Source organism: Phascolarctos cinereus, unplaced genomic scaffold (genome assembly GCF_003287225.1).
Source record: "Phascolarctos cinereus isolate Bilbo 61053 unplaced genomic scaffold, phaCin_HiC Scaffold_5;HRSCAF=322, whole genome shotgun sequence".
NCBI classification, from domain to species: Eukaryota; Metazoa; Chordata; class Mammalia; order Diprotodontia; family Phascolarctidae; genus Phascolarctos; species Phascolarctos cinereus.
This window is the reverse complement of record NW_027555958.1, coordinates 140,600,377-140,612,659: the sequence shown is the minus strand read 5'-3', so window position 1 is coordinate 140,612,659 and position 12,283 is coordinate 140,600,377. Positions and strand designations below refer to the sequence as shown.

Here is a 12,283-nt window from a genome sequence, read left to right as displayed (position 1 = left end):
TGTAATTTATGTTAACATGATAAGAGTTTTATTGTTTTTTGGGGTTTTTTCTGCTTTTTTTTTTTTTAGGCAATTGGGGTTAAGTGACTTGCCCAGGGTCACACAGCTAGTAAGTAAGTGTCAAGTGTTTGGTCTGAGGCCACATTTGAACTCAGGTCCTCCTGACTTCAGGGCCAGTGCTCTATCCACTGCGCCACCTAGCTGCCTCGAGTCTTATTGTTTTTAAATGAATTAACAGATATTTAAATGTATCCATTTTAATTTCTAATACAATAAATATTGATAGATATAACTCAGAGAAACAAAAGCTCTTTTAATTTCTCAATTTTTAAGAATATAAAGGCGTACAGGTATAAGGTGCATAAGTGTTGTATACTGCATATATTTTCTGACTGCAGTGATCAGTTATGGTGATTCTTTTTTCCTCTTCTTTTTCTTTTCTTTTTTTTTTTGTTCATTTGTTACCTGGGATGGCTATCTAGAAGGGGAGGGGGAGAGATACTAGAGCAAACTATGGTGATATTAAAAAAAAAAAACATAAAATTTATTTTTAAAATAATAGTTTGAAAAAGTGTCCTGAGACCAAAAAGTTTGGGAACTGCCTGGACTACATGATCTCTAGTTCTGAATCTTCTAATTCTATGATAAGAATGGCACAAGATGAGAAATGGAGAGATTGAGATATCTACCTATCTGAGGGATAAAATCATGGCCATAAAAGCACCATACCATCCCAGAACAAATATCAATCTTGAAAATATATCTAAATATTTATGACACAACAGCAACCTAAACATCAGTATGCTACTAAAATGCTACAATTCTAATTGAATCAAGTGCTTCATTTCAACAGTTTTTTACCAGTGAAGAGCGTGTGTGTGTGTGAGAGAGAGAGAGAGAGAGAGAGAGAGAGAGAGAGGAAGAGAGAGAGAGAGGGAGAGAGAGAGAAACTGGTAAAGAAAAGCACTTTAACAATCAATATTAACCTAATATTACAAAATTAGTTTGGATAACCTAACATACCACTGACAGTTTCAGGCAGCGATCTAGATTTCCCACCAGAGCGGTCTTATTTTTTTCCATTTTCATCTTCCAATCCCTTTTCTCTTATTCTTTCTTACTTTATAGTTATTACTTAGTCTGGTTGGTGGCAATCAAAACTACAGACACTACTAACTGATGTTGCAATAAAATCCTGTTTGGGGGACAGTTTTAAAGCTTGCTTTTAAAACATTTTTTTAAAACAGACATTTTTTCTAAAAATTTCCTACATGGATCAATACTGATACCATATCTTGACCTTCACCAGCTGTTCCTATTTTTAAAGCCATGTTTTATTCTTAAAACCAAAAACTGTTTTAAAGGAAGACATTAAATATTTTCCTCTTAATAGAAGACAATTAAAAGGTGAAAAAATATACTATCACATTATTATTTACTCACAGATATTTTCTACATTATCTTATACCACAGTCTAGATTTTACAATAGCTGGGACATGTCTTCCTGACAAAATTAAGGAACAATTTGCAGGCATATCAATTCAAACCCTGAAGTAAGACATATACTTTTACCAAAGTTAAAACATTTACATTTAGTTATATAATCATGAGTTCCCTTATTTGTAAAATGAGGGAAATAATATTTGGATAACCCATTTAACAGAGCTGTCCTGAGAAAAGTGTTTGAAGTCCCAAAAGTCATAATACAGTTTCAGGACAACCTATATAAATGTGAGTTAACTGCTATTCATTCATTATCTCTGCCTTGGCAAGGACTGGTATAACCTGATGGCATTTTAAAATGTCATCACTAAAATCAGTCACTTCCTTTCTTCTCCCACATCTCATGAAATGTGTTACCCTCCTATCCCTTTACCCTAGTAATTCTCTGGTAGAAAACAATTTTTAATGGACTCAATATTTCTATGAAACTATGCACATACAACAAAAATTAAAAAACCTCTATTTCCCCCAAGAAATTAAGTTATAAAAAGCATACCAGATGGCATGAGACTCTTCTACGAGTAAATCTGCAATTAATAACTATCATTATTATTTACAGATTAACAGTCTTCTCTAATACTAGGGTATACATACATTTCAAAAAATGGTAATTGTTGAAAAGAACTGCAGGAACCTCAACTACAATCTACACTAGAGCAAAACATCAACTTCTGTAACATAATTATTTCATCCATATATTGTCTGTAAAACCAAGAAATCTAAGGCTTCTGGATGTTTCAAACAATTATTTGACAATGAATGTCCAAAACAATAAAAGCATATAGTTTTCAAAACTCTTGTCTTAGTATTAATACTCACATATAATTGTCAAAAAACCACACCCCAAATTTCTGATCTGACTTTTAATTATTTTATTTGAAGTTCTGATTTAACTGACATACTGGTTTTAGTCCTGGCTAAATTTTGCAAAGAAAGGCAAATACTTCAGGTTTTATTTTGTAAATATAAGCTTGAAGTTTTACTGCAAACTCTTACCTGCAGTGGGCAAAACAACAAACCCATTCTATACAGAAGCTCAGGACCAAAGTCATCTACTGCTTGCCCAAATTTAGATGGCAATAAGAGACTTTTTTAGGGGGCTAACTCCAACTTGGATCCTACTTAAAATTCAGTGTCACAAATGACACAAGCAAGTAGAAAGTAAACGGTAAACCTGTACCATGTAGTCACCCAAAAGAGTTCCTGCAGCAAGCAAGAGAGAATGCAAGGTACAAATGACTTCGCTCCCTTATTATCCATCCCGGAGAGAGGCAAAGAGAGGGTCCAACATCTTGATTCAAGGTCGGTGGCTTTTTTAGGCCCCAGGGCCCCCCTTGCGAACCCCTTAGGCACGAGGAGAAGGGGAGAAGGGAAAGCACAGTTCTCAGATTGACTTCCACGTCCCTTCAAACGCTGACACTGAGGGCCGCCTCGCCTGCCCCAGAAACAAGCCCTCGAAATAGCGGTTTTTTCTCGCTGCCTCCTCCTGACATAAGGAGGCTCAAATTACCACCCGGCCGTTCCCGGCCACCAGGGGAGAAGCGGAGAGAACCCGCCTCCCTAAGGCGCAGGGGAGACGTTACTTCCTCTTGCTAGGGGCGACTACAGAAGCCTGGGGGCTCTTTCTGCCGTTCCCCCCCCAAAAAAAATGAAACACACCCACAAAGAGCCACACCATTAACTGCATTTCCCGCCCCCCTCCGCACTGCAGCAGCCCCAGAGCAGAACCCTTCCCCCGCTTCCAGGCCGGGGGCTGGGGGCACCCCAACTCCTCTCCCTTCCGCAATTCCTTCTTGGGGGAGGATCATTTTAAAATCTACTCCACAACCCAGAATGGGGCAATGAGGGGGCAACAAAGGCAGCGACCGAACCAGGAGGAGGCCCCGCCAAGCCTGGAATTGGGGGGTTGGGGTGGTCTGGAGATTTGGGGGGAGCAGGCGGCGTTAAGGCTGAGGCGGGGGCGCTGGCCCCAGGGGCGGGGGGAGAGCAGAATGCGTCCAGGGGCCCAGCCAGATGTCACTCGTGCAGCCTCAAGCCGACAGGAGGAGGAGAAGAAGAGGAGGAGGAGGAGGAGGAAGGAGGGATGGAGAGAACTGGGGCGAAGCGTGAGAAAGAGCGGGTGGGGGCACTCCACTCGGCCCGGCCGGCTAGGGCCGGGCAGGGCAGCCGCGCGGGGCGCCCCGGGCCTGGCCGTTCCCGGCCGCTCGGTTCTTACCCGTGGGGTAGCTGCGGACTCCGCCGGGGCCGCCTGGCTCCAGGGACAGGAATCGCCCCCACATGGCCAGCTGGCCGGGGACTGCGGGACCTCGGCCCTTAGCTGGTCCTTCCGCGGCTGCTTTTCTAGGCGGCGGAAACTTGTGCGGAAAAGGAGTAGGAGCAGAGAAGCCCGAGCCGCGGCGGCGGCAGGGACGGCTAACGCGGGACTGCACGGCGGATCGGGGGCTCGGCGGGCTCGGCTGCTCAGCGTCGGGCCGGCGTCGGGGTCGGCTTCAGGGGCGGGGCGCCGGCTGCCATGGCCCGCTCCGGGCGACCGAGGATCCGGGGCCCGGCTTCTTGCGGCCGGGCTTCGCAGTATAGTCTGAAGTTGGCTGCGGCGGCGGCAGTGGCGGCGGCGGCGGTACCCGCTTCTCTCCGCCTCCTCCGTCCTCCGCCCCTCGGAGGCCGGCAGGGGCGGGGCGCGGCGAGGCGGGGCCGGCGGTCCTTACATAATCCGCGGGGCGCTGGGCGAACCGCGAGGAGGCGGGCTGAGGCGCTGCGGCTGTATGACCGACCAGCGGTCCGAGCGGGCAAGGTGGGATCGCGACTAGGATTTCCGAGACACCCGAGGACCCGCGGCCTCGACCTAGCGACCGAGCCCCCGGCGGGAGCGCCTCCGGCTCGAGCATCCTCCTCGCTCCGCACTGCCGGCCCAGCCCGGCCTCGGGAGGCCGTCCAGCCAGCACCCTCCCGGCCGTCTTCCCTACGCCGGCGGTGTGAACCACGTGACCGTTGGGAAGCCCTCTCCCACCCCATGCAGTTCTATGCCCTGTGAGCATCTAGGGTCCCCTCGTCGTCCCCCGCACCCCAAGGGCGGGCAGGCTCCGGACCTCCCAACTCCTGCCTGAAGTCGTTGGAGACCAACCGATCCTGGTCTGATTTGATATATCATGTGACTTTGGACTTGAATGAGAAAAACCTGGCTTCAAATTCCAAGCCTAAGGTTTACCAGCTTTTGTTACCCCTCCCCCCGGGCAAATGACTGAACCTTGATTTCCTTGTCTGTAAAAGAGGAGGGGTAAGGATAATGACCTAACTTAACAGGACTAATGTAAGAATAAACCAGTAACCTGGTAGATTGTAAGTTCCTTGAAGGCAGGGACTGCTTTGCCTTTCTTTGGTATGCCAAGCGCTTAGCACGAGGCTTGACACTGAGTTGGAGCTTAATGAATCATCATTACCTCATCTGTAATGTGAACTGGAGAAAGAAATGGCAAACCAGCCCAGTATCTTTGCCAAGAAAACCCCAAATGGGGTTTCTGAAATGACTGAACAACAAGAAGGGCGGCTAGATCTATGATTTCATGTGTGTAGGGAACTTTGGGAGTTGGAAAGCCCCTCGACTAGTCCCTACCATTCCTTAACTTCTTAGTACCCCAGGCCACTCTGACTACCTGGGGCAGGATGGTTGTCAATATATGTAGCTGAAGGGAGTTTCCCTCACTGCAGAAATCACTTCTGAAGCTAGGCCTCCAAGAAGTGATAAGAAAATGTACTTCACTGAAGAGGGGAAAGACTATGGAAGTGGAATATTTTATTTCTGGTCAGACTCAATTGATGGGTTGGTTAGAGGCTATATTCTAAAATTACAGGTTGTGCAAAACAAAAGATAAATACTTTTTTTTTAATCAATTCTGAACAAAAAAGTGGAAAAGGAACCTGGAAAGCACACTAAATGAAAAGCAGTCCAGGCCTTCTTAGAGGTGACATGGGAGGGACCAGGGGGAGGTCTGTTTTACAAACATTTACACAGATGAAGAAATAGAAGATAATTGTTAAATTGTTGATTTAAGGAAGAAAAGACCATGGTAATAAATCCCATCAAAGTTCAGAGATGAGCAGTAGTGATTAGAAACCTTTATTCTACTCTCATGATGAGATCTTTGTGATAAACAGCAAAAAGTAGGCAGAAGAGGGCCAAATTGCATAGAGAGTGAGCCAAATCACCTCCAGTTTCCTGCCCATCTCCTGGAAAACTGCGTTGTCTATTCTGCCTGGGAAATTTCAATTTCCTCCCATTCCTCTGCATGTAGCAATTAGGGAAGCACAAATAGTCCCAAAGGAAAAAACAAGGCTCCAGGGAGAAAAATAGAAGGTGTCAGGAATAGCCGTGCCTCCTTTTTTTTAATCTTAAAGATCATGTATAATAGGATAATTACTCCTTAGATAGTTTCCATGGCAGCTGTATGTTAATGTACATCTATTAGGACCATTATTAATAGAAATTTTAATTGCTCTAACAGTATTTAAATGCTTCTAAGAAGAATTGTATTGAGACTACATCTTTCAATTCATATTAGCCTTATGAACCTCATTACTAGAACTCCTGACACAAAATCAGGTTTGAGTTTTATCTCTGTGGCCTACTGGATTGAGTCCTTCCTCTGACACTTAACTAGCAGAGCAAGTCTTTTTAACCACTATAAACCTCCATTACACAGAGACTAAGTGAGAAAGATCGTACTTTGCACGCTCACCTCCAGCAATCAAAGCCATCTGCTTTTCATGGTATAGATAACTACTAGGGGGTCAGTAAATAAAGTTCAAGTCCCTTGTCAAAGCATTCAAAGACCTCCTCATTCTGGAACTACCCAATTCAAATGCCACTCCTCCACAGAGTCATCTTTCCTGATTCTCCTATTGGCAATAACCTTTCCTCTTGGACTTCACACAGCATTGTTTTGCAACTTTCTAGTGAACTTATTTAATATTATACATTATAGCTATCTGTGTTTGTATCTTATCCATCTAAGTAGTCAAGAATTTGTGAGTTCAGGGACTATCCTTTATCTAAACTTTGTATATCTGACTGCACCTCGCACAGTGATCTGCACACAATAGGTGCTAAATTTTTGTTGAATGTCTTGAATAAAGGTTGAAACTCAGAGAGAGAAATCTTTGGAGGCCAGATATAAAAGATCTTTCTTATCCAGAGAACAGCAGAATAAGGACAGTAGTCTGTGGATCTGAGGTGGGAAAGGTGAATAAACTTGCAGGTCTGAAGTTTAGGAGGAATACTTGGGGGGGAAGGAGGAGCCACAAAGTGATACCTGCTCCAGGCCTGGACTCACAGCCAAAGCTATAGTTACAGATTCTAGAGGAAGTAAGAATATGTAGGGGATAAATTCAGCTTGCATGTGCTTAGAAGGAAAAAGACCATTCTTGTTTGGGGCCACTTCTAGCTCAAAAGGGGATCAGGATGTTCTAGCTAGGAACTTGGGTAAAGGATAGCTTACAAAGTTTGGGGCAACCTGGGGAGGTTTCTTTTACTTGTATTTCTAAGCCCTTGGTGATCATTAGCATTAATTCCTGTAAATACAAACTGAGATGTATTCATAGTTTAATAATATACCTCTGATTTTTCTTGGACTTCATAGGGCTATTTAATTTTCTTTATCACCACCACAGTAGTAACAAAATCTCTTTTTGGGGAATAATGATTTGGGGAACAAATCTCATTGTTTTTGCTTCTTAATTTAAAAAGAAAAGGTAAATATCAATGAGGTCAACATTTTTAATTCTCATATATAGCTGCATTTGTATATACATATATACATATAGCTGTTATATATATAAAACATTTAATTATTATATAAGATTTCCATCCTCCACAATTGTTAGAGGATGGATGGATATTTCTTGGAGCAACTTCTGACTTTCTATTAAGAAAAGATGCAGAATGGTACAAAGGAAAGAATACTGGATTTGGAGTAAGAAGATCTGAATTCAGAGCCTGCTTATCCCATTTATTACCAGAGTGGCCTTGCGGCAAGTCATTTAATATCTCTTGGCCTCAATACAATAAAGGGATTGGGGCTAATGGTCTAAATATGTGATTCTGTGAGTGTATGACCTTTATCTTTTACTTTTTGGTATTCTCTAAAGCTCCTAGCACAATTCTATGGATGTAGAGATTGCTAAATAAATATTTACTAAATAAACAAATACTATGATATTATGTAAATCAATGCTTCATTATATTTTATATATTTATATAGCTACATATATTCATCAAGTATATATACATACATATATAAATGTACATACGTATATATGTGTGTGTGTGTGTGTGAGTATGTATTTATGTATTTGTTTATTTCCAGCATCAAATTTGTACAGTGGATAGAGTGCCAGCTCTAAAGTCACAAAGATATCTTCTTGAGTTCAAATATGGCCCTGTGACCCTGGGCAAATTCCTTAACCTTGTTTGCCTCAGTTTCCTCATTTGAAAATGAGCTGGAAAAGGAAATAGCAGTGGATAGAGCATCAACCCTGGAGTCAGGAGGACCTGAATTCAAATCCAGCCTCACATACTTGACACTTACTAGCTATGTGACCTTGGGCAAGTCACTTAACCTGGATTGCCTCACCAAAAAGCAAAAAAAAAAGAAAAGGACATAGCAAAGCCCTCCAGCATCTTTGCAAAGAAAACTCCAAATGGGGTCACAAACAGATACAACTGAACAACAAAAATATACACACAAGTATGCCCTACTGAGAAAATCCAAACTAGAGACAGGCAAAATAAAGATTACTTATATCAGAAAAGGCCTCTATTGCATACTAAAATAACAACTACTGTATAAAATAACATTTAATAGTTATAAATATCATAAACATGATAAATAACTATTACATAGAGCAATATATTTCCATTCTTCAAGGATTTGTAATTTTATCAGTTTGGATACCCTTTCTACAGATACAGACTGCATATGATATGTAAAATGGTCTTTCTTTGAGAGTTGCCATGATCCAAAGAGCCATCATCCTCTGGCCAACAGGGTAACAAGCCTTTCCAAATTTAGCTACACTAGTTCCTAGTAAGACAGACATAGACTTCATTTTTGGGCCCATACTCAAAACCTTTCCAACATGGTAGAACCTGCCAGAACTTGTGTTGTGCTAGCATAGCCTTTGAGAGCCCAGGGCTCCCTCCGTGCCATAGTGAAGCATTAGATTAAGGCTTCCGTATATATTTATATATGAAAATAATGCTAAGTTATAGTCTCCCTGGAGAAAAAAAATCATGCCTCTAACCTAAATAATTTTAAGTTGCTTTGAATTTACTTTACAAGAGATATAAATTTACTGGTCACAATAACAAAAATAAGATCTCTACAAATGCTATTTTAAATGGAATATAAAATCCAATGACAATGGTTAAGTGTTGTTCAGTCGTTTCAATTGTGTCCAATTTTTCATGACCCCAGGTGGGCCTTTCTTGGCAGACACACTGGAGTGGTTTGCCACTTCCTTGTCCAGCTCATTTCACAAATGAGGAAACTGAAACAAACAGTGTTAAGTGATTTGCCTAGGGTCACACAGTGCCAAATTTGATCTCAGGTTTTCCTGACTCCAGGCCTGGCACTATATCCACTTCAACACCTAGCTGCCCCACAACTGTAAGGAATAATTAATAAGAATTTCATGTTTACAAATGTTTTTAGCCCATTTAAGGGAAATTCTATTAAATAGCTTTATGATTTTTAAGTTCACTAATCACTTCAATTTTACAGTTAATTAAACTAATAGAAGAAAATTTATTCAAGGTCATAACAAAAAACTAGAATAAAAGGCAATCTTTGTAATTAAAATATTGGACTAGGAACCAGGGTTCCTAGTCTTGACTCTACCATTTTTACTGTGTGTTTGGGCAAGTCATCCCAGCACATCATTTCGTCATCTACAAAATACAAGGGTTCAAATGGATAATCTCTAAAGTTCCCTATCAGATTAAAATGCTATTATTCTAAATAATTTAGAATAATAAAATTATTTTTAACAATAATAATTGCACTGAAAGTACTCTCTGCCCCTGTAGTCCCCTACTCTGATTGGCTTCTCAAAGAACCATCTTAAAGAAAGTGCCCAGGTCATCCATGTATTTATTCTTCTCTCCACTCCATTTCTGACTTTCCAGACTTTCTCCACCATGCCACAGCAGCCTCTCACCCTGGAAGTTCAAACAACCTTGAGGCTTCTTCACCCAGAAAGTTCATTAAGCACCAGGCTTTCTAACATAAGATGTATACTCCACCCCAGAGGATCCTTCCTCTGATTGGTTTATTCCTCCAAGAATCTCCATTTTCAGAAAAATGGCCCAGACCATCTATGTCTTCATTTCTCTCCAGACCCTACTCTTGACTCTATGGACTTTTTCCACCATGCTTGCCTTGTGACTGGATACCTTCACCTCCTCCCCTTCCCTTTTCATCTCCCTTTTATGCTTTATCCCATTAGATTGTAAGCTCTTTGAAGGCAGGTACTATTTGGATTTGTATTCCCAGCTCTTAGCACAGTGCATGACGTATAGTAAGATCTTAATAAATGCTTGTTGATTTAATTTATTGTAATTAGAATTCATTTTTATTGTCTTTTAGAGCTTTTATTTCTCTGGACAAGCCATTTAAGTTTATGATTCCAATCTTACTCTTTGTATTATGAAAGTAAAACCTGCCTCTTTTTGAGAGCCTCTGTTACATTTACTTTTTACAGAAAGAATTACTTCTAGGGGAAGCTAGGTGGCGCAGTGGATAGAGAACAGGCCCTGGAGTCAGGAGGACCTGAGTTCAAATTCGGTCTCAGGCACGAGATAGTCATTAGCTATGTGACCCTGGGCAAGTCATTTAACCCCGATTGCCTCGCCAAAAAAATTAATAATAATTACTTCTGTGTATCATTGGGTTTCTAGTGGGAATTTGCAGGCCATATCAGTTGGAAAATGGCTAAAAAAAAAAACGATACTTGAATGTTACCACCATTCTCAGGCACTATCTTCTACCTGCCTTTGAATAGAAATGGTGTCATTGTCATCATCATCATCATAGCATTTAAATAACATATTAAGAGTTACAATGTACTTAACAAATATTATCTCATCCTCACAACAACCCTGAGAGGTAGGTACTATTATTTTCCCCATTATATAGGTGAGAAAACTAAGGCAGGCGGGGTTAAGTGACTTGACTGAGGTCACAGAGCTAGATAAGAGTCTGAAGCCATCCCATTCTGAAGGCAGATCACCTGCCATTTTAGCACAATAATTGGGGGGCAGCCCATTAAAGCAAGGCCCTAACTCATTTGCTAATCCTATAGCTTGAGAGAAAATGGACCCCTACTTGTTCCTGTTTACAAGAGATTAGGACTCCCCCAACTAGTGGGAGAAAACACAAGTAGAGAAGTGGTAAAGGAGCAAGGACACTTTAGTCCTGAAGATTACAGGGCTATGGAATGGGTTCCAAGGGGACTAGTCTGACATACTCATGAGGAACAAGGCTGAGGTGATTAGAACATGGTTCACTATTCCAGAACTGTGAGTGGGAGGAAAGGGTACAACTCTTTATGCGGCTACAGAGGAGATGGTGGAAGAACAAGGAAATATCTGGGACTTTTCTGAAATAGGGGTCAAAGAGAGACAGTCACTAATCATGACAACACGTCCTCGGGATGGAAGGTTCCTGTTGACCACGGCCATGAACCCAACTTGGTCCCCATATTCCTTAATCCAAAAGACCACTGAACTAGCTAGGTCTTTTCATCTGGTAAGATTTGCAGAAACCAAATATCCTGAGAATAAATTGTTCAATTTCATCATTTAGAACATTTCTAAGTATTACAACCAACAGTAAATGCTTTTTCCCAACTGAAAATAGGTAATAAAGATAGGAACTGGCTCTGTGATTTCATTGGTATACCTCTTCCCCCTCTACCTGTCCAAGTCAGCACCTTCTCTGCAACTTACAGTCTTACAGAGCTTACGGGCAAGCTAGGTGGCACAGTAGATAGAGCACTGGCCCTGAAGTCAGGAGGACCTGAGTTCAAATCCGACCTCAGACCAAACACTTGACACTTACTAGCTATGCGAACGTGTCCATTTGTGTATGTGTGAGTGTATATATATATATATGTGTGCCTATGTATGTATGTGTATATTATACATACACAGAGACATAGATATATTATGCATACATTCATGCATATATGTATAATTGCTGTCAAAATTCATGGATAGAAACTATCAGTCTCCAGTCCTAACACACAGGTCATGGTGTTACATTTCCAAAACAGGCGCTGACTAAGAGCCAAGACAAATAAAACCATGTGACAATGTAACTGCAATTGTTTCCTCTATCCGTGATGGTCCCATGGACTTTAAGAGGGTAAATCCTTGAAGCTGACTGACATAAAGAAGGGGTTCTAGTGACTTGTGTCTCAAATTCTGCCAGATAGTAAGGGGGTTTGATTTCCTAGGTTCCTAGTGCTGAGCCCCATGAAGTAATCTCAGGAGGCGTAGGTAGACTGTGACAAGTAGCCCCGGCTCATATTTAGTCTTATATCATCTCTTTAAGTTGGCATTTCTGAGTTCCTGTAGTCAACAGATAACAAATATGATGTAACCAATGGACCCAGAACTTAGAGAAGGCTTGGGAATGTGGGGGGGGGGTGTTCATGCATGTGTATGTGTGTGTCTAGAGGTACTGGACACAGTTATAAATTCACACTTAAAGCATTTATAACCTA

General features: G+C 41.7%; 1 protein-coding gene across 3 annotated transcripts in view; it reads right to left on the bottom strand.

Annotated features, from left to right (window-relative positions):
• CEP85L (centrosomal protein 85L) overlaps positions 1–3,876 on the bottom strand; it is a 166,545-nt gene extending 162,669 nt beyond the window's left edge. For all 3 annotated transcript variants that reach the window (XM_020971597.2, XM_020971600.2, XM_078155180.1), the window contains exon 1: positions 3,720–3,876. In XM_020971597.2, coding sequence (XP_020827256.1) covers positions 3,720–3,783 — 64 coding nt within the window. In that variant the 5' untranslated portion in view covers positions 3,784–3,876. The remainder of the gene's footprint in view (positions 1–3,719) is intronic.
• Positions 3,877–12,283: the final 8,407 nt, after the last annotated feature.